The sequence below is a fragment of the Cherax quadricarinatus genome, chromosome 13 (assembly GCF_038502225.1).
Source record: "Cherax quadricarinatus isolate ZL_2023a chromosome 13, ASM3850222v1, whole genome shotgun sequence".
Classification (NCBI taxonomy): Eukaryota; Metazoa; Arthropoda; class Malacostraca; order Decapoda; family Parastacidae; genus Cherax; species Cherax quadricarinatus.
The window spans coordinates 45228332-45250414 of record NC_091304.1 but is presented as its reverse complement, the minus strand read 5'-3'; the positions used below and the strand labels follow the sequence as shown (position 1 = coordinate 45250414).

General features: G+C 41.0%; 1 protein-coding gene across 5 annotated transcripts in view; it reads left to right on the top strand.

The window, feature by feature from the left end:
* Window positions 1-21270, top strand: part of tsl (membrane-attack complex domain containing protein torso-like) — a 157641-nt gene extending 136371 nt beyond the window's left edge. For all 5 annotated transcript variants that reach the window (XM_070084688.1, XM_070084689.1, XM_070084686.1 and 2 more), the window contains 2 exons: window positions 9268-9350; window positions 18858-21270. In XM_070084688.1, the coding sequence (XP_069940789.1) occupies window positions 9268-9350; window positions 18858-19102 (328 nt within the window). In that variant the 3' untranslated portion in view covers window positions 19103-21270. The remainder of the gene's footprint in view (window positions 1-9267; window positions 9351-18857) is intronic.
* The last annotated feature ends 813 nt before the right edge of the window (window positions 21271-22083 follow it).

The window sequence follows — 22083 nt, the reverse complement described above, 5'->3', positions numbered from 1 at the left end:
TCATCCGCAATCCTACATTCTGTCTTACCTCTAATTCTTTCAATTATAACCCTACCGTACACTTTTCTTGGTATACTCAGTAAATTTATTCCTCTATAATTTTTACAATCTATTTTGTCCCCCTTCCCTTTATATAAAGGGACTATACATGCTCTCTGCCAATCCCTAGGTACCTTCCCCTCTTTCATACATTAAACAAAAATACCAACCACTCCAACACTATATCATCCCCTGCTTTTAACATTTCTGTCATGATTCCATCAGTTCCAGCTGCTTTACCCTCTTTTATTCATTCCAGTGGGATTATCTGGATTGCTGAATGATAGGAATTTTTGTTCTCTCTAAGCCGGGCACCCAGCCGAAGCGAGGCTCCTCCTGAAAATGTTGACTTTAAATCTCGCGTGCGAACCCTTGGCTTTGGGACAGTTTAGACCATGTAAACCATATTTGTCGGCTTGCGCACTGCCGCAAATACACGTATATTCCGTGTGAATTGGGCAGCAAGGCGGAAAGCCACTGTAAAGCCGAAGGTTTGTTGGTCCAGTCGTGCGCCTATTGCTAAAGTAGGATTGTTAGGAGAAAGTTCCTAGAGGCATTTCCTCTCTAGAGCAAAACACTGAGTATCTAGATAAGAAAGCGGGTCTCTCTGTGGTCCTTGGTATTTCCCTGCAAGGTTGTCTCCTAATTTCTTCATAATCTTGAGTGCGCACTTGCCCCTTACTCTGATGATCTCCGATGCTATTGGAATGAAGTTGTAGCATGTTTACCTAGAGACCTGGAGAGAGTTCCGGGGGTCAACGCCCCCGCGGCCCGGTCTGTGACCAGGCCTCCTGATGAATCAGAGCCTGATCAACCAGGCTGTTGCTGCTGGCTGCACGCAAACCAACGTACGAGCCACAGCCCGGCTGGTCAGGAACCGACTTTAGGTGCTTGTCCAGTGCCAGCTTGAAGACTGCCAGGGGTCTGTTGGTAATCCCCCTTATGTATGCTGGGAGGAAGTTGAACAGTCTCGGGCCCCTGACACTTATTGTATGGTCTCTTAACGTGCTAGTGACACCCCTGCTTTTCATTGGGGGGATGTTGCATCGTCTGCCAAGTCTTTTGCTTTCGTAGTGAGTGATTTTCGTGTGGAAGTTCGGTACTAGTCCCTCTAGGATTTTCCAGGTGTATATAATCATGTATCTCTCCCGCCTGCGTTCCAGCGAATACAGGTTTAGGAACCTCAAGCGCCCAATAATTGAGGTGTTTTATCTCCGTTGTGCGTGCCGTGAAGGTTCTCTGTACATTTTCTAGGTCAGCAATTTCACCTGCCTTGAAAGGTGCTGTTAGTGTACAGCAATATTCCAGCCTAGATAGAACAAGTGACCTGAAGAGTGTCATCATGGGCTTGGCCTCCCTAGTTTTGAAGGTTCTCATTATCCATCCTGTCATTTTTCTAGCAGATGCGATTGATACAATGTTATGGTCCTTGAAGGTGAGATCCTCCGACATGATCACTCCCAGGTCTTTGACGTTGGTGTTTCGCTCTATTTTGTGGCCAGAATTTGTTTTGTACTCTGATGAAGATTTAATTTCCTCGTGTTTACCATATCTGAGTAATTGAAATTTCTCATCGTTGAACTTCATATTGTTTTCTGCAGCCCACTGAAAGATTTGGTTGATGTCCGCCTGGAGCCTTGCAGTGTCTGCAATGGAAGACACTGTCATGCAGATTCGGGTGTCATCTGCAAAGGAAGACACGGTGCTGTGGCTGACAGGTCCCTGTATTTATTGATCATCTGGGTCTCCCTCAAACTAGAGAAGTCACCCCTTCATCTTTGGAGTATCGCAGGGAACTGTTGGCCGTTGTAGACCCGCAAGTGTAGTCCCATGATATCAGTTTTTCGTCCTTCCAAGGTAGTATGGTGACTCCAACCAGGCGCCTTTGGCTGCCGTCGAGCCTTATCACTTTATCTTCAGATTCTGATGGCTAACAGACTGAAGCATGGCTTTGCTTAATTATATCATTTACCGCTTTATGTCGTGCATTCTTTCGTTCTGTCCTATGGGAGATGAGCCCAAATTGGTCTACCCACGTGGTAAGAACATAAGAAGAACAAAAGAATCGAGAAACACTGCAACAGGCCTACTGACCCAGATGCGATGCAGGTGCATCTATGTTCGGTGAGAATGACGGCAGATGGACAAAGAACTGCAAAAATGTGAATGACTTGAGGGTCGAGGCAAGTGCCTGGGAAGGCATCAGGGACACTGCAAGTTTATCCCACCGCCACGATGATTCGATATTTCCTACAGACCCTTTCAGGCATTTTGGGAGTCTCTCACTAGGTCGCTGGATGCCATACACGAAGATTGAAATGCGAATAATGCTATCTGTGTTGCCTTGCAAACTCTTACTTTCCTCAGGTCTAACCGGAAGTGTCGCTTTATCCCACTGGAGACCTTCCTTTGAAAGACTTACGGCTTTCCTGAGTATTGATTTCATTGGCATGCATGAAAACTCCTAGAGAATGATTGTAAACTTTTACAAAGAATTCTGGTGGCTCTAACCTGCGGTACAGCTTCTGCTACCCCTTTGTTATAGCCACTGTACCGTGTTGAATGCAATAAGAATCTCAGCTATGACAAAAGCTGAATTTCTCCAATAGTCCCTGACGAATAATAGTCTTTTGTAGTTTATGTGATGATGTTCTCATCCGTTCTGCTAAATCGGTGTGTGATATACCATCCAAAATGGTGATCCCATATAAAAATAACTCCGGATGTGCTGGAAGAAAACTTTTATACCTCTCATTGCTATTGAATCAATAACGGTATTCTCATCCCAGTACTGAAGTCTCCCATCTCAAGGTGACAAATTTCAATACTTTATTAGAAAGTCCATCCTGTGTGACAGTGTGACTGGAAAAACATCCTGTGTGACAGTGTAAGACTGGAAAACAATCCTGTCTGAGAAAGTGATTGGAAAAGCATCCTGTGTGACAGTGTGACTGGAAAAACCATCCTATGTGATAGTGTGTGACTGGAAAGCCATCCTGTGTGACAGTGTGTGACTGGAAAAGCATTCTATGTGATAGTGTGTGGCTGGAAAAGCATTCTGTATGGCAGTGTGACTTGAAAACTATCCTGTGTGACAGTGTGTGATTGGAAAAGCATCCTGTGTGACAGTGTGACTGGAAAACCATCCTGTGTGACAGTGTGTGACTGGAAAACCATCCTATGTGATAGTGTGTGACTGGAAAGCCATCCTGTGTGACAGTGTGTGACTGGAAAAGCATCCTGTGTGATAGTATGTGACTGGAAAACCATCCTGTGTGATAGTGTGTGACTGGAAAGCATCCTGTGTGGCAGTGTGACTTGAAAATCATCCTGTGTGACAATGTGTGACTGGAAAACCATCCTGTGTGACAGTGTATGAATGGAAAAACATCCTGTGTGACAGTGCATGACTGGAAAACCATCCTGTGTGATGAAGTGTGGCAAAAAACCCATCCCGTGTAACGTAATGTGACAGGGAAATCATTGTGTGTGAAATGAGTACATTAGGTAAACAGTTTTTTCTCGAGCCTTATGAAATGTCATATAAATGAGGGTAACCACACAACGTGGTGTATCTTTTATTCACTTAAAAATAATTTAAACTGCACTGCAGATGGCAGTCATTTATAGCATTCATAATCTACTGCCTTAAAGAACAATAGTAGTTAAAAAATTTACAAAATGGATGCTCTAATGGAATTATTTAATTCAAACGTTGGTGAGCATACTTTAAAAGCTAAGACTAAAACTTTTGATTTTAATAGTGTACTATGAAGTCAAATATTTTTATTAGTATAATAATAATAATAATAATAATAATAATAATAATAATAATAATAATAATAATAATAATAATAATAATAATAATAATAATAATAATAATAAGAACATAAGAACATAAGAAAGGAAGATCACTGCAGCAGGCCTGTTGGCCCATACTAGGCAGGTCCTTTACAATCCATCCCACTAACAAAACATTTGCCCAACCCAATTTTCAATACTACCCAAGAAATAATCTCTGATAACTCTATCCACTCATTTGCAAGTCCCAATCAAATCCAACCCCTCTCACTCATATATTTATCCAACCTTAATTTGAAACTACCCAAAGTCCTAGCCTCAATAACCCAACTAGGTAGACTGTTTCACTCATCAACTACCCTATTTCCAAACCAATACTTTCCTATGTCCTTTCTAAATCTAAACTTATCTAATTTAAATCCATTACTGCGGGTTCTCTCTTGGAGAGATATCCTCAAGACCTTATTAATATCCCCTTTATTAATACCCATTTTCCACTTATACACTTCGATCAGGTCTCCCCTCATTCTTCATCTAACAAGTGAATGTAATTTAAGAGTCTTCAATCTTTCTTCATAAGGAAGATTTCTAATGCTATGTATTAATTTAGTCATTCTACGCTGAATGTTTTCTAACGAATTTATGTCCATTCTGTAATATGGAGACCAGAACTGAGCTGCATAATCTAGGTGAGGCCTTACTAATCATGTATAAAGCTGCAGTATAACCTCTGGACTTCTGTTGCTTACACTTCTTGATATATATCCCAACAATCTATTTGCCTTATTACGGACGCTTAGGCATTGCTGTCTTGGTTTGAGGTTGCTGCTCACCATAACCCCCAAGTCCTTTTAGCAATCTGTATGGCTAAGTTCTACTTTATCTAACTTATAAGTGCTAGGGTTATGGAAACTTCCGAGCTTCAGAAATTTGCATTAATCTACATTGAACTGCATCTGCCACTTTTCTGACCAAGAATGGAGTTTGTCTAAATCTTTCTGAAGTTCCCTAACGTCTACGTTTGAATCATTTATCCTACCTATCTTTGTGTCATCGGCGAATTTGTTCATATCACTAGTAATTCCTTCATCAAGATCATTGATATATATTATAAACAACAACAGGCCCAAGACTGATCCCTGTGGAACGCCACTTGTCACTGATCCCCACTCGGATTTAACCCCATTTGTGGACACTCTCTGCTTCCTGTCTGTGAGCCATGATTCGATCCACGAGAGCACCCTTCCCCCAATGCCATGAGCTGCCACTTTCTTTAACAGTCTTTGGTGCGGAACTCTATCAAAAGCCTTACTAAAATCTAAGTAAATAATATCAAATTCTTTATCGTGATCAACAGCCTCAAAAGCTTTACTGAAGAAAGTTAATAAATTAGTTAGACAAGAACGGCCTCTTGTGAATCCATGCTGAGTATCATTAATCAAGCTATGCTTATCGAGATGGCTTCTTATAATCTCAGCTATAATTGACTCTAGTAATTTGCCTACAATTGAGGTCAGGCTTATTGGGCGGTAATTTGACGGTAACGACTTGTCCCCTGTTTTAAAAATAGGAATTACATTAGCCATCTTCCACATATCAGACACTACACCTGTTTGAAGAGATAAATTAAAAATATTAGTTAATGGTTCACAGAGTTCCATTTTGTATTCCTTAAGAACCCTTGAAAAAACCTCATCAGGACCTGGCGACTTATTTTGCTTCAGTCTGTCTATCTGCCTCACAACCATTTCACTAGTGACTGTGATGTTACATAATTTATCTTCTTCCGGCCCACTATAAAAATTAATTACTGGAATATTATTAGTGTCTTCCTGTGTAAAAACCGAGAGAAAATAATTATTTAAAATCGAACACATTTCATTCTCTTTGTCAGTAAGATGCCCATAGTTATTTTTAAGGGGACCTATCTTATCTCTGACTTTTGTTCTATATACCTGGAAAAAACTTTTTGGGTTAGTTTTAGAATCCCTAGCAACTTTAATTTCATAGTCCCTTTTAGCTTTTCTTATCCCCTTTTGAATGTCCCTCTTAATGTCACTATACTGATTCATAAGATGACCCTCACCTCTTTTGATATGCCTATAAATTCCTTAACTTATAAGTGCTGGGGTTATGGACACTCCCGAGCTTCAGAACCTTGCATTTATCTACAATGAACTGCATCTGCCACTTTTCTGGGCCTAAGACTGATCCTTGTGGTACGCCACTTGTTACAGATCCCCACTCGGATTTAACCCCATTTATGGACACTCTCTGCTTCCTGTCTGAGCCATGAATCGATCCACGAGAGCACTTTTTCCCCAATGCCATGAGCTGCCACTTTGTTTAACAGTCTTTGGTGCGGAACTCTATCAAAAGCCTTACTAAAATCTAAGTAAATAATATCAAATTCTTTATCGTGATCAACAGCCTCAAAAGCTTTACTGAAGAAAGTTAATAAATTAGTTAGACAAGAACGGCCTCTTGTGAATCCATGCTGAGTATCATTAATCAAGCTATGCTTATCGAGATGGCTTCTTATAATCTCAGCTATAATTGACTCTAGTAATTTGCCTACAATTGAGGTCAGGCTTATTGGGCGTTAATTTGACGGTAACGACTTGTCCCCTGCTTTAAAAATAGGAATTACATTAGCCATCTTCCACATATCAGACACTACACCTGTTTGAAGAGATAAATTAAAAATATTAGTTAATGGTTCACAGAGTTCCATTTTGCATTCCTTAAGAACCCTTGAAAAAACCTCATCAGGACCCGGCGACTTATTTTGCTTCAGTCGGTCTATTTGTTTCATAACCATTTCATTAGTGACTGTGATGTTACATAATTTATCTTCTTCAGGCCCACTATAAAAATTAATTTCTGGAATATTGTTAGTGTCTTCCTGTGTAAAAACCGAGAGAAAATAATTATTTAAAATCGAGCACATTTCATTCTCTTTGTCAGTAATATGCCCATAGTTATTTTTAAGGGGACCTATCTTATCTCTGACTTTTGTTCTATAGACCTGGAAAAAAATTTTGGATTAGTTTTCGAATCCCTAGCAACTTTAATTTCATAGTCCCTTTTAGCTTTTCTTATCCCCTTTTTAATGTCCCTCTTAATGTCAATATACTGATTCATAAGATGACCCTCACCTCTTTTGATACTCCTATAAATTCCCTTCTTATGCCCTAGTAGATATTTCAGCCTATTATTCATCCATTTTGGGTCATTTCTATTTGATCTAATTTCTTTATACGGGATAAACGTTCTTTGAGCAGCATGTATAGTGTTCAGAAAACTGTCATATTGATATCTCACTTCATTACCCCAGTCAACAGATGATAAGCGTTCTCTAAGCGCATTGTAATCTGCTAAGCGAAAATCTGGGACTATTACTGAATTATCCCTACTATCATACTTCCATTCAATGCTAAATGTAATTGATTTGTGGGCGCTAGCACCCAGTTCCTCTGAAATTTCTAAATTATTAACAAGGGATTCATTGTTTGCCAGAACTAAGTCAAGCAGGTTATTTCCCCTTGTAGGTTCTGTCACAAACTGCTTCAAAAAACAATCCTGAACTACTTCTAAGAAGTCGTATGATTCTAAATTCCCAGTCAAGAAATTCCAATCAATATGACTAAAGTTAAAGTCTCCTAGAATTACTACATTATCGTGCCTTGTGGCCTTAACAATTTCCTCCCATAGTAGTCTCCCTTGGTCCCTATCTAAGTTTGGGGTACGGTATATCACACCTAAAATCAATTTTTCATGCCCCTCTGAAAATTCTATCCAGACTCTGTATGCGTTACTTCAGACTTAATACTCGTTTTTATGCAACAGTTCAAGCGATCTCGGACATACAATGCCACCTCACCCCATTTCCCGATACTTCTATATACTTGGAACAATTTAAAACCCTGAATGTGACATTCCGCAGGCATGTCCCGACTTTTTGAATTAAACCACGTCTCAGTTAAGGCAAATACATCAATGTTACCTGCACTAGCAACTAATCTCAACTCGTCCATCTTATTCCTAGCACTACGGCTATTAGCATAATAAACATTGAAAGACTCTCCTTTCTCTTTACCCTTCCTGCTCATTTCTGTTTTTCTACTAAACCTATTACTGTCCTTATCACCTAGTGTCACTGGCTTTTCAATATCTACCTCGTTCTGCTTATTACTAGTTTCCCTAGAACTCATAATATTACTACACTGGGACTTCACTGTTTTCCTGTCAAAACCCATACCACTAACTATTCCTAGTTTAAAGTCCTAACAGCTCCCTCCACTGCAGTTGCCAGTACCCCCATCCCAGACCTAGATAAGTGAACCCCATCCCTGGCATACATGTCATTTCTGCCATAGAAGAGGTCCCAGTTGTCAATGAATGTTACTGCATTTTCCTTACAGTATTTGTCCAGCCAGCAATTGACACCAATTGCCCTGGACAACCATTCATTTCCAACTCCTCTCCTTGGCAAAATACCACATATGGTAGGGTTCCCACCCTTCCTCCTAATTATTTCTATTGCTGACCTATACCTGCTAATCAGGTCTTCACTCCTACATCTGCCAACATCGTTGCCTCCAGCACTGAGACAGATAATAGGATTGCTCCCATTACCTCTCATGATGTCATCCAGACAGCTAACAATATCCTCCATCCCAGCCCCAGGAAAGCAAACCCTCTGTCTCCTACTCTTGTCCTTCAAGCAGAAAGCCCTATCCATATACCTAACTTGGCTATCCCCAACAACAACATTCTTACCTTCCTTGGTGTCGTTCATCGTGACGTTCCCAGTAGTCGACTCACATTCGTCGGGTAGCATGGAGAATGCATTAGATGTTACCACAACAGCTTCCACAGCAGCCTCTTTCTTCTTCATCGTTTCTACCTTTCCATACGTCTTCTTGATCGTCAACCTCGTTTCATGCTGTCCAGCCACTGACCAGTTTCCCTTCTTGACCTGAGGACTGAAAATAGGAGGACTACTACCAATCTTCTTGTTTTCCTCCGTCAGTCACCGAATCTCCATCTTCGCCATCCTCAATTCTTTCTTAAGCTGTTGGTAAAGTTGCTCGATGGAGGGCATCTTGGTTCAGTCTGTAGAGAGCACACTCGACACGTCCTAACTGGATAATAGTAGTAGTAAGAGTTTTAGTAGTAGAAGCGCTAAATACATAAGGGTCATTCAGCACCTGGGTAAGGCGGCATATACACTTCGCATTCAGAACATTATTTTAATCACGATGAGCAAAATAATATCACCAAGGAGTAATATTTACCCTTATAATAAGCATTCTTGTACAGGACACTGAAGCTGCGCATGAGATACAAGGATGCAAATACTTACTAAAACTTTTATCACTCTGGAGTTACTCCCACCTTCAAGGTCTTCTTCTCCTTCCACAGCAGCCAGAGTGAACTAACTCGGATGGAGCGTTATTTTACGCCTTACTTCGCCCTCCATGTTGGCAAGGTCAAGCTGGCCTCAGGTGAGTAACAGCACCGCTTATAATCAACTTCCTTCAAAAAATATTCTCGCGTATTCTATACGTATATACACTAACAAAATAATCTATCCAAGAAATAAGGTTTATTATTTGTCCAATGTATTAAATTCTTCCCAAATTTTATTTGGTTTATATAATTTAGATTCATTTATAATTAATAAAATTTCGGAAGAATTTAATAATACATTGGGCAAATAATAAACCTTATTTCTTGGGTAGCATATTTTGTTAGTGGGATGTGGTGAGGACCTGTCTAGTTGGACCAGCAGACCTACTGCAGTGTTCCTCTTTTCTTATGAGTCCGGTATTGTCACGCATCAGGTGTTTCTTTGTTGTGGGGGTTGATTGTGAGGTGTAGTCTAAGCCCTTTAATTGCCTTCCTTTGATGTATTACTTTCATAGTTCCTTGACAATGTGAGTAGTCACGAAAGCGTTTGGAATTTCACTACTCTTTCACAGTGGTTGTTTTGCAATATATATATATATATATATATATATATATATATATATATATATATATATATATATATATATATATATATATATATATATATATATATATATATATATATATATATATATATATATAATTTGTTCTTACAGTTTCCTTTCATCTCCATGGATAGGTGGAGAATTCATCCTTCATAAGCCATGCGTTTTGCAAAAATGTCTAGGCTAGTAACCCCCTTTCTCCTGTATAAATTAATATATTGAAGAAGATAGCTTTACTGTAAAGTTTGGATGTTTTTATGGGTCATGGTGTGGCAGGAATGAGAAGAAAGAATTAATTTTGAATTTGATGAATGAAAAATAAGCTGAATGTCATAGCTCTAAGCAAAATGAATCTAAATAGGATAGGGAAAATTCAATGGGAAGATGTGACTAGGACTAAAACTGGTGTTATCTGAGAGAAATTGAGTACAAGAAGGGCTAACAGTAATGTTAAATGGGGTATATAGATGGGATATGAGAAGTAGGCCATTGTAATTGGTTGTGCGCCTATGAAAGCGATTTTTGCAGAGGGAGAGAATTTGGCAGATATCAAGTGAGTGTTGGAGTTTTGAACCAAGTAAAAAAATAATTGTTGTGGGGGATATTAGTAGTAAAGTGGGAGAAACTGTTGTAAAGGAAGGAGGAGGTAAGTTTGAAACAAAGGGTAAATGGTTATGGGGGAGGAGACCTCTAACTGAACTATGTAGTTCATTTAAGTCTTTCTGTGCAGTATGTATAGAAAGAAGTTTGATAATAGGTAATATATATTTTAAGAAATTGAGGATAAATATGGTGGCTCGAGGCCTGATAGGCAAAGCTTTCGCTTCACACGCTGTGTCTGGTTTCGATTCCCGGCAAGAGTGGAAACATTGGAAGTGTTTCCTTACACCTGTTGTCCATGTTCACTTATCAGTAAAATGGGTACCTGAGTGTTAGTCGACTGGTGTGGGTCGCATCCTGGGACAAAATTGACCTAATTTACCCGAAATGCTCTGCATAACAAGCTACTTTCTATAGAGTAGTATGTCATTGAGGTCAGCTAGGCCTGTATACCTTGTAGATGTAGTCATTTATTGGACTATATATTAATAGACAAAAGATGATAGGCAGATTTAATAGCGTGCATTCGTTTAGAAGGGCAGCAGAGATATTTTTTTTTTATCCGTAGCTACAATGAGAGTAAAAGGTAGATGGGGTACAAGGAGAATGCCCTCAGTGGGTACTGAAATGTAAAAGTTACTATAGAAGGAGATAGTAAGGGAAAAACTAATGGGAGAAAAGGTGGGCTGCAGAAAGACTAGATAATGCGAAGGGAGGTATAGGGTAGATTTAAGAATGCAGTATTAGCGTGCAGCATGAATTTGCGGGTATAGGAGGGTAGGTGCGGCAGGAAAAAGGAAAGATTGGTGGAATGACGAGGTAAGAAAAGTGGTATGGATAAGAAAGTTACCATATGAAAGGATTTTGAAACATGGAAGTGATGTAAAGAGAGCAGATTATAGGGAGAGTAAAATAAAGTTAAAAGAGTGGTGAGAGAATGTACAAGGAGAGCTAAAAAACAAGAGTGGATGTGGTTTTATCAACAAATTTTCCTGAGAATAAGAAAAAGTTTTGAAATGAAATCAATGAGAAGAAAAAGCCTTGGAGACAAATATATTTAATAAAAACAAAAGGGAAGAGAGGAATTATTAGACGGGAAAATGGAGCTACTTGGAAGCTAGAGGGAATATTTTACAGAGTTCTTGAATGTTGATGAAGAAAGGGAAGTACTGATTCAATGCATTACACAGTTGGGTATGACATCTAGGAGTGAGGAAGAGCCAGATTTGGATGTGAGAGAAGTATGTGAGACAGTGGGAAGAATGAAAGGGCGTAAAGCAGCGTTAAAGTAACAGAGCATATGTCAATATTTTTTTTATACAAAGTGTAATCTAAGTTTTCTTTATTATTATAGTGCATCAAAAAGAAGCGCTAAGCCACAAGGGCTATACAGCGCTGCAGGGTAGGGAAGTCTACTGAAGCGAGGGTATGTAGAGGTCATACAGGAGAGGCAGAAGGGAGGAGGGATGATAAGCCACAGTAGGTTACAGAAAACAGCGGGGCAGGGGATAGTACGGGGGTAGAGGGTAGCAAGAGATTGAAGTAGAAAGGGCTGAAGGTATCAGAATTTGTGAAGTAAGTCAGTTGTTGTCAAAAAGTCAATGAGAGAGTCCGGATGAAAGGTGGGTCCATCAGCGAGAAGGGAAGGTAAAGAGAGAGCAGCGGAGCGAAGACGACGACGGAGGTAAATTCTGCGTGCTCGTTGATAAAGTGGGCAGTCCAACAGAATGTGGCTGACTGATAATGGAGCTTGGCAATTCTCACAGAGAGGAGCAGGGCGCCTCTCCATGAGATATCCATGAGTAAGACGAGTATGGCCAATGCGAAGACGGGAGAGAGTAGTCTCCCAACCTCGACACTGGTGATAAGAAGACGGCCAGTAACCTATACTTGGTTTAATAGATTGAAGTTTGTTGCCGAGCATAGTAGACCAACGGTGTTGCCAACGGGTGTGAAGGTGGGAAGATATTGCAGCAAAATAGTCTGTAAATGGAATACCTCTATATGAAACTGGTAGGTCATGTACTGCTGACCGCGCAGCAGTGTCTGCCTGTTCATTGCCCTGTACATCAACATGACCAGGGACCCAACAAAAAACATTATCTTTATGCTTGGTAAAGATGCGGCGTAGCCAAAGTTGGATACGGAGGACTAAGGGGTGAGGTGCATCAAATTTCTGTATAGCCTGTAAAGCACTAAGGGAGTCTGAGACAACCACAAATGATGACACAGGCATAGATGCAATACAGATAAGTGCTGCAAGGATGGCATACAATTCAGCAGTAAAAATACTAGCCGAAGATAGTAAATGCCCTTCTACGATGCTGTCCAGAAACACTGCTGCGAATCCTACGCAGTCAGAAGACTTAGAGCCATCTGTGTACACAGCAATGGCATGAGAATGAGAGTGAAAGTGGTCAAGAAAAAGAGAGCGGGAAGCGACCATAGACAGTTGGGCTTTCGAGCAAGGGAGAGAGAAAGAACAGACTCGAACAGCTGGAACTTCCCAGGGGTGTAGGGAAAAGTGAGATGCTACATGAACATAGAAAGGTGGTAACTGAAGAGAAGACAAGAGCGAATGAAGGCGAAGAGAGAAGGGACAGAGTAAACAGGGGCGGCGAACAAATAAAGAATGTCTACTAATATCAGTGACCATTCTATAAATGGAAGGACTGCGGAGATCATGAGAGCGTACATAGTAGCGAAGGCAATGGGCATCACGGCGATCAGATAAGGATGGAACGTTCACTTCTGCATAGAGGCTCTCGACAGGGGAAGAGCAAAAAGCACCAAGGCATAAACGTAATCCTTGGTGATGAATGGGGTTAAGGCTAGAGAGAGTAGCAGGAGATGCCGCTGAATAGATCTGGTCACCATAATCAAGTTTCGATAAAATAAGGGTGGAATGTAGGCGAAGGAGGGTTCGACGATCAGCTCCCCATGAAAGATGAGCAAGGGTTTTAAGAAGGTTCAGCCGGCTGTGACAAGTTACCTTCAGAGAGGTAATGTGAGGTTTCCAGGATAACCTACGATCAAAGAGGAGGCCCAGAAACTTGACTATCACATTCAGGGATACGGGAGCCATAGAGGTACAAAGGATGATCGGAGATGACAGAGCGTCTAGTGAAAGTAATTTGGCGAGTTTTAGTGCTGGAAAATTTAAACCCACGTGTGGTGGCCCAATTGGAAACACAGTCGACTGCATGCTGGAGAGAAACTGTAATGAGGTGACAGTCAGCGCCTGCACAGGCAATAGTGAAGTCATCAACATAGAGTGATGACCAAATATTTGATGGAAGACTAGAGGCCAAATCATTAATAGCAAGGAGAAAAAGTGTTGTGCTCAGAACACATCCCTGGGGGACACCTTCAGCTTGGATAAAGTCCGGGGAGAGCACATTATTAACCCGAACACAGAAATGCCTGTCAGTTAAAAAGTTCTTAAGGAAGGATGGTAGATTGCCTCGAAGGCCTAAGGAGTGGGCTTGGGCTAAAATATTATACCTCCAAGTTGTGTCATATGCCTTCTCAAGGTCAAAAAATATGGCAATAACTGAGTGGTTATTTGCAAAGGCATTACGAACATACGTATCCAAGCGTAGTAAGGGGTCTATGGTAGAACATCCCTTACGAAAGCCATATTGATGAGTGGAGAGACTGTTGTGTGTCTCTAAATACCACACTAAACGTCTATTTACTAAGCGTTCCATCACTTTGCAAACTGCATTGGTAAGAGCAATGGGACGATAGTGGGAGGTTTCACGTCCCGTAGTGCCTGGTTTGCGGAAAGGGAGAACAATGGCGGATTTCCACAGCTGTGTAAGAACTCCTTGTGACCAAATAAGATTGTAAAGGCGTAATAGGACTGCAAGGGCTGACTGATGTAAATGTTGTAGCATACGAATATGAAAGTCGTTGGGCCCAGCTGCCGATGATCGGCAAGCTGAGAGTGTTGCCTCCAGTTCTTGAAGTGTAAAAGGCACATTATACTGTTCTTCTCTGAGAGAAGAAAAGTCCAAGGGTGCTAACTCTCTGGCAGACTTTGAGGAAAGAAATGAGGGGCATAGATGGAGTCCCTGAGAAATACAGACCAGATGATTGCCAATTTCATTGGCAACATCTAGTGGGTTTGCTATATCAACACCGACAACCCGCAGAACAGGAGCCGGGTCAGGAGAATATTTACCACTCAGTTTTCGTACTTTTTTCCAGACTGCACTCATAGAGGAAGCAGAGGTGATGGTGGAGACATAATCTCGCCAGCAAGTGCGTTTAGCGTCACGGATGACACGGCGAGCGATTGCACGCTTCTGCTTAAAATCAAGAAGTCTCTCTGTGGTTCTATTGTACCGGTACCTGCTCCATGCAGCGCGTTTCAAACGTACTGCACAAGCACAAGCAGGAGACCACCAAGGCACGCATTTCTGAGAATGCCTGCCTGAAGTTTGGGGTATAGAATGAGAAGCTGTGGTTAAAATGGAGGACTAGAAGAGGTGTAAAAGCTCATCAATGGAGGACGAAGAAGGAACCTCTCTAAAAACAGTTAGGTGTGAGTAAAGGTTCCAATTTGCCTGATCAAATTGCCAGCGTGGGATGTGAAGAGGTAGTAAATATGAAGGGGAAGTAAGAATGATTGGGAAATGATCGCTGTCATGTAAGTCCGGGAAAACAGACCAAGTGAAGTCTAATGCGGTGGAGGAAGAGCAGACTGAGAGATCGATGCAAGAGAGAGTGTGAGTCCGAGGATCAAAATGGGTGTGAGTACCTGTATTTAAAACATGGAGGGGGTGGGTGGCAAGAAAAGCCTCTAACTGAATGCCACGGGAATCACAGTGAGACCCCCCCCCCAGAGGAAATGGTGGGCATTAAAATCACCAAGTAACAGAATCGGTGGCGGTAATGACGAAACAAGAAAGGCAATATCCGGGATAGATAATGCCCAAGAAGGAGAGAGATATAAAGAACAGAGCGTATACCACCTATGCAAGTGGATACGGGCTGCTGTGTAATGCAGCGAAGTATGAACAAATAGCTGATGGTATGGAATATCAGTGCGTAGAAGAAGGGCACTTTCATTAAAGGTCCCATCAGGAAAAGGATCTGAAGAATACAATAAATTATAGCCTGAGATGGGAGAGATAACAGCAGAGTGTAATTTTGGTTCCTGTAAGCAAACACCAACAGGGGAAAACTGGGAGAGTAACATCTGAAGCTCACCCCGATTACCCCTGAGGCCACGTATATTCCCTTGTAAATAGGCCATGATTGGCAATGATAAAGATACCTGAAATCCGCAGGTAAGGGTTCCTACAGACTAGAGGGGTTAGAAAAGTCCACATGCGGAGGCAGTGGGAAACGTTCAAGCAGTGAAGGAACGGTGCGCTGTGAAGAAAGGAGTTGCGCAGATGGAGCAGAGGAGAGAGAAGGAGCAGAGGGTGGATCAGTGTCCATTGATGGTTTGGTCTCTGCAATATATTGCAATATATTGCTTCAAGTGTTTCGGAATTCAGAGACGTCGTATGGGAGACAATATTGGAAATGGTAGGGGGAGGATGAGTAAAGATTGGAACTGTATTGGACTCTACCAAGGTAGGGGGGAGCGAAAGGGTGGAGGGAACTGGAGAAGCGTGGAAGGGGACAGAAGAGGCAGAAACCTGGGAGGTGGCAGAAGAGGAAGAAACTTGGGAGGGAACAGGGGAGGAAGGTACAGTACGAGGAGGAGGGTGAACCTCTACACTTGTAACAGAGCCAGTGAGAGGGGGAGAACCAGGTACAGAGACAGAGAAGGTAAAATGAGGAGGTGGAAGATGGGTAGGAGGTGTTAACGGACCTTTTTTTTACTTTTGAGAAGTAGAGGGACGATTGGGAGGAGGTGTCATACGAGATCTCGTCACTACTGAGGCTTGTGAGAGAGAACACAAAGAAGCGAGATCAGACTGAGGCGTTGAAGTAGGGACATCTGAGCCGAGGACAGCAAAAGAATTAGATACAGGAGTGACTATGGGAGAGGTAACCACAGAGGTGGGTGCAGAAGATGGGATACCAGAAGTGGGGGGACGTTTTGAAATACGGGAATAAGAAACACGAGGTAGTCTCCCTTGGAGGCGGAGATGAGAAACTGCCATGGCATAAGGGAGACCTTCTGCCTCTTTGAGGTAACGGATTTCCCACTCGTTTAAGTAGACTTGACAACGGCGAGAGTACAAAGGGTGAGCCTCATAACAATTAAGGCAAGAGGGAGGTCGATTGCAAGACGTATTAGAATGGTCATCGGCACCACAGACTGGGCATTCGGCGATAGATCTGCAATATTTCGCTGGATGGCCAAATCGCCAGCAATTTCTACACTGTTGCGGTGTAGGGATCACCTTTCGAACTTGTAACCGATGTTCTGCTACATAAACTGAGGATGGGAGTTCACAGCTGTCAAAAGTTAAACGAGCCACATTGCTAGGGTATCGTCTCCGCCCGCGGGCAGGAAGAACGTAAGTGTCTACCTTGAGGATTGGGAGATCTTGGAATTCCAGCTGTTCAAGAATGTCAGTGCCACACGTCTGGAAATTTTGTTGAACTATGGTATGGGGCAGAATGATGGTACAGAATTGAGGGAATGATGTTTTTCAATAGTGACAGGAACAGTATTGATATGGGAAAGACGAGAAAGCTCATGAGCCTGAGTAGCATTCTGTACATTGATGATGCGCATACCACTCTTAAGAGCATGAAAAGAAATATCTTTACCAACATGGCGTAGGAGTGCCTTGCCAATACTGTGGTCAGAAACATAGGCAGTAGAGGAAGTTGGTCGTAAAGTGAAGAATTTAGTCCATTGTGCAGTCTGAAACTGAGCGTGGAAAGGTAGTGAAGGACGTGTCGATCTTTTCTGAGAAGAACGAGAAGGTGGAGAAGTATCATCAGCAGGTAATTGTCGTTGGCGTTTAGGTGTGGGACCAGAGTTGGTCCGACGTGGAACGGGTCGGTGATTCGAAAATTGCCGCACCGTAGAGGAAGAGGCCGGAAGCATAGTCAGAGGAGAGCGAAGGTTGGATAAATCGAAGGAGTCAGTCGAGGCCTCAGTACCTGAAGCGGGTGAGGAAACAGCACCAGCAAGAGGTACAGAGGCATGAGGAGTGTCCGAAGAGTGGTCCAAAGGCGAGGCGGGGTCAGAACGGGGTGCGGTATCAAGAAGGGGCCCAGGGGTAGCAGGTTCATGGACTAGGGCTGCCATGGTTAGGTTACTTCTTTCTTTTTGTTTTTAAGAAAAAAAAGAAAGAAAAGAAAATAAAAATAAAAAAAAATAAAAAAAGGGGGGACCGGGGAGGGATAGTTCCTAGGAGGAATGAAAGGGCCAGAAAAAGGGAATTTCTATTAAAACACTTTGAGGTGTGGTATGGTTCCTCATCTGTCGTCATTTGCACTATTAAATTAATCATTCACAGACTTTGTCACCTTCCCAACCGTGAATGAACATTATTATTTTTATTCCACTCCCGTCCTCTTGCGACTAATATTAAATATAACTCCACCTTAATGGTGTATACAGTTTATTATAATAGAAAAAATATATAACTACTGTACAAAATTAATTTATATCTATAATATATGTTATTAATTAAATGGGGAATTTATATATGCTAAGCACATTGGAGCTTAGGAATTTCTTCATCTTAAATTGGATCTCTGTAACGTAACACCAATATATGTCTGAAACAGTTATGCCCCGTGGGCTGGTGGCTCAAGGTCTCCCTTCACATGGTGAGTGTCTGGGCTCGATTCCCAGCGAGGGTAGAAACATTGGACGTGTTTCTTTACACCGGTTGTCTATGTTCCCCAACAGTAAAATGGGTACCTGGGTGTTAGTCGACTGGTGTGGGTCGCATCCTGGGACAAAACTGACCGAATTTGCCCGAAATGCTCTGCATAACAAGCGGCTTTCTATATAGTAGTATGTCATTGATGCCAGCTAGTACATGTACATGTACTTGTAGTAAATAGAGATATTATTATTATTACTATTATTATTATTATTATTATTATTATTATTATTATTATTATTATTATTATTATTATTATTATTATTATTATTATTATTATTATTATTACTGGAACCACTGTATAAATATATAATAGTCTGTGCGAGCATAGACAGTCAGCCTTAATAAATCTCGTCTTATCAAGAAGACAACTGGAGAACAAAAGATGTATTATTTGGGAAGTAGTAACCATGATACGTGTGTGTGGAAACGTGTTTCACGTGTTTACGTTACGTTTGCTGAAGAACTTAAAAGGTAAAACTTTTTCTTAAAGTCTTTTATCCAATGTGTGCCTTGAATTGCCATAAATGTAAACCTTTAAGTTGACTCAATCTTACAGTAATAAAACTTATCTTTTACACAGGTAACCCACTATTTCAAGACATTGAGGATCAGTTAATGTCGGTGACTTTCTTCCGCCTGTACCAGAGCATTTTTACCATATTCAAGAACCAGGAGCTCGAGAACAAATTAGAAGAATTGGACGGTGAAGTTGTCCTGAGCTTAAAATTAGAGAAAATCACCAAAATTGTGCCTAAGTCTCCAGAGCGTCACTGGCTTGGCGAAGTTCTGGATAACACACTCTCTCTTTACTATGTTACAATGTAAACACTAGCCTACACACACACACACACACAGTGAAGACGCGGGGCCAGGAGCTTAGACTCGACCCCTGCAACCTCAACTAGGTGAGTACAACTAGGTGAGTACACACTTTTACAATGTAAACACTAGCCTACACACATTTACAATGTAAACACTAGCCTACACACACGCACACACATTTACAATGTAAACACTAGCCTACATGCACACACATTTACAATGTAAACACTATCCTACACACATTTACAATGTAAACGCTAGCCTACACACGCACACACATTTACAATGTAAACACTAGCCTACACACGCACACACACATTTGCAATGTAAACACTAGCCTACACGCGCACACACACTTTTACAATGTAAACACTAGCATACACGCGCACACACTTTTACAATATAAACACTAGCCTACACGCACACGCAAACGCACATGCACACACACTTTTACAATGTAAACACTAGCCTACATGCACACACACTTTTACAATATAAACACTAGCCTATGCACACACGCACACACACTTTTACACTGTAAACACTAGCCTACACACGTTACTAACACTAGCATACGTAGTTTCAATACGAATACAGTTGCTAAGTAAATACTAGCCTACACAGTTACAATGTAAACACTGTCTACTCTGTATTAGTGTGTAAACACCAGCCTACACTAGGTTACTATGTAAGCACTAGCCTACAAGATGTTATAGTGTAAAGACTAGCCTACACAATTTTATTATAAATACCAGTTTATACACTGTTATTATGTAAAAACTAGCCAGCTACTTTGTAAAACGTAGCGCATACATTATCACGTAAACATATGCCTACACACTAAAATCCTTTGAATTACGAGATGTTTGAGGATATTACCAAATAAATGGTTTTGGAAAAAACCGACACGTTGACGAATGAGATACTGGAGTATGTTTATTGCAGAAATGTTGCTTAAAACGTGTCTGCAATACCAGGTGTTGCACAAGTACCTCATGGATTAACAAGTTTGAAGATCATGAATATACCACTTAACTCACTGACGAAAATAAATAATAGCGAGAGATATGAGGTCGGTATGGAAAGTTACATAGATAATATCCATAAGAAAAAAAATGAAAAAAAAAGTGCTCGTGTAGACCAAGAGTATATGGAGCTGTTCAACGAGGCGTTGAACTTCAAAAAGTCTATGTAAAGCCGCCTTGAATTCTGTTTTTTTTTTAGTTTTAGACACCTCAAATCCATACTATGAATGTGATCCTGAAATGAATCTAAAACATATATAAGGGCATCACGTTGTTATTCTTAGAATTAAAGAATACTAACATCTTAAGTTTCAGGGTAAGTTATATTCACTTTATATATGAATCACAAAATATTTTTGTTTTTATTATTACTACTGGGCAGCGCTAAACCCGTGGGGGTCATACAGCTCCTTTGGGAATAGAAAGTAATCAGGTCGATCCAAGGATGGGGAGGTCAGGTCCAATTTCATGGAACAAGAGCCCCTTCACTGCCATAAGAAGCTGATCACACTTCTCTGTGTTTATCGTGTTTTGTGAGACACTTTGTTCACACTAACGCACAGATCAGTGTTCTTTGTTGGTTATCCTGGAGTCAGTGTGACTCCCAGTAGGGTGAAAAGTAATCTGACCTCACAGTCTCCGCTGCTGCAATGCCCCTTGAACATAAAGGAAATGCTGACCTAGTACTTTTTGCTTCCTTGCCAAACTTACTCCATGAAGCAAAGCAGAATGCTTGATTCTTGCTGTCTTAAGCATAGACAACAATGTACACTATCTTTATCATGGTAATAAAGTGGGAGCAGGATTTTCCTTAATTGCCCTGCTAAGGTAAGAGATGGACTGTCTCTTGCTAAACTACACTTTGCAACACTGGACTGTTGCAAGGAGCAGCGGTAGCTTGACCACGTCACATGCTCGTACTGTATCTGGGATCAATTACTTGCTGTAGCAGTAAACAAGATGCTTGCCCCTTCTGAGAGGGCAGGGCCCCTCAGGGCTGAAAGGGGCTAATACCCCCCCTCCTGGAGAAAATTTCTCCACAGCCATCAAACAGTCTCTCCTGAGGGGTAATTATTATTTTTTGTAATACTATAAACCATTTAAAATATATTCTATGTACAATAATAATAAAAATATATATTTTTGTGTGTTCACCTTCTTGAATGTATCTCCAAGCTTTTAATATTTAGTGTGTGTGTGTGTGTGTGTGTGTGTACTCGCCTATATGTGGTTACAAGGGTCAATTCGCAGCTCCTTGTCTCGAAAAGAATTATGCTAACAGTATTTGGCGTTCCCAGGCTGCCACCCATCCAAGTACTAACCAAACACAACATTGGGGTCGCCCAGGCAATTTTCCGCGCACTCTCAAAAAAAAATCGAAAAATTATGGAAATTGAGTTATTCATATAGAAAAATAGCTTAACTCTTTGGCAACACAATGGTACAAGAATCAATGTTCTACGACGTTTCTACAAGAAATTATAGTCATTTATATCAGGTATGGTAACGGGGATGTGGGTAGCACGTCTGCTCACAGCCCATATATTTTTTGTAATTTTTCCCTTGTTTTTTATCACTTTTTCTTGTATTATTCTTTCTAATATAATAACTGACTATTTGGCATCATAAAACAGTAGGCGGAGCTTATCCGTAGACTTCCAGCCAATCAGGAACCATCTGGGAACACTGGCAGTATTCCCGCTCCAGAGAGAGCCAGAAGAATCACTTCATTATTACGCTTATATCAGCTTATATATCAACTCTACGGCTTATTTATCTATCAGAATTGATCTAATATGATATAATAAACACTATAAATAACATACAAACATGTTATATACTCTAGACTGAATAAAATAGGCCATAATATGGCGAGAGACCACCAGGAATATTTTGATACGAGTTACCCCTCTCCGTGTTGTCTATGAGTAAGAGAAAACGGTATTTTGAAGAGGATAA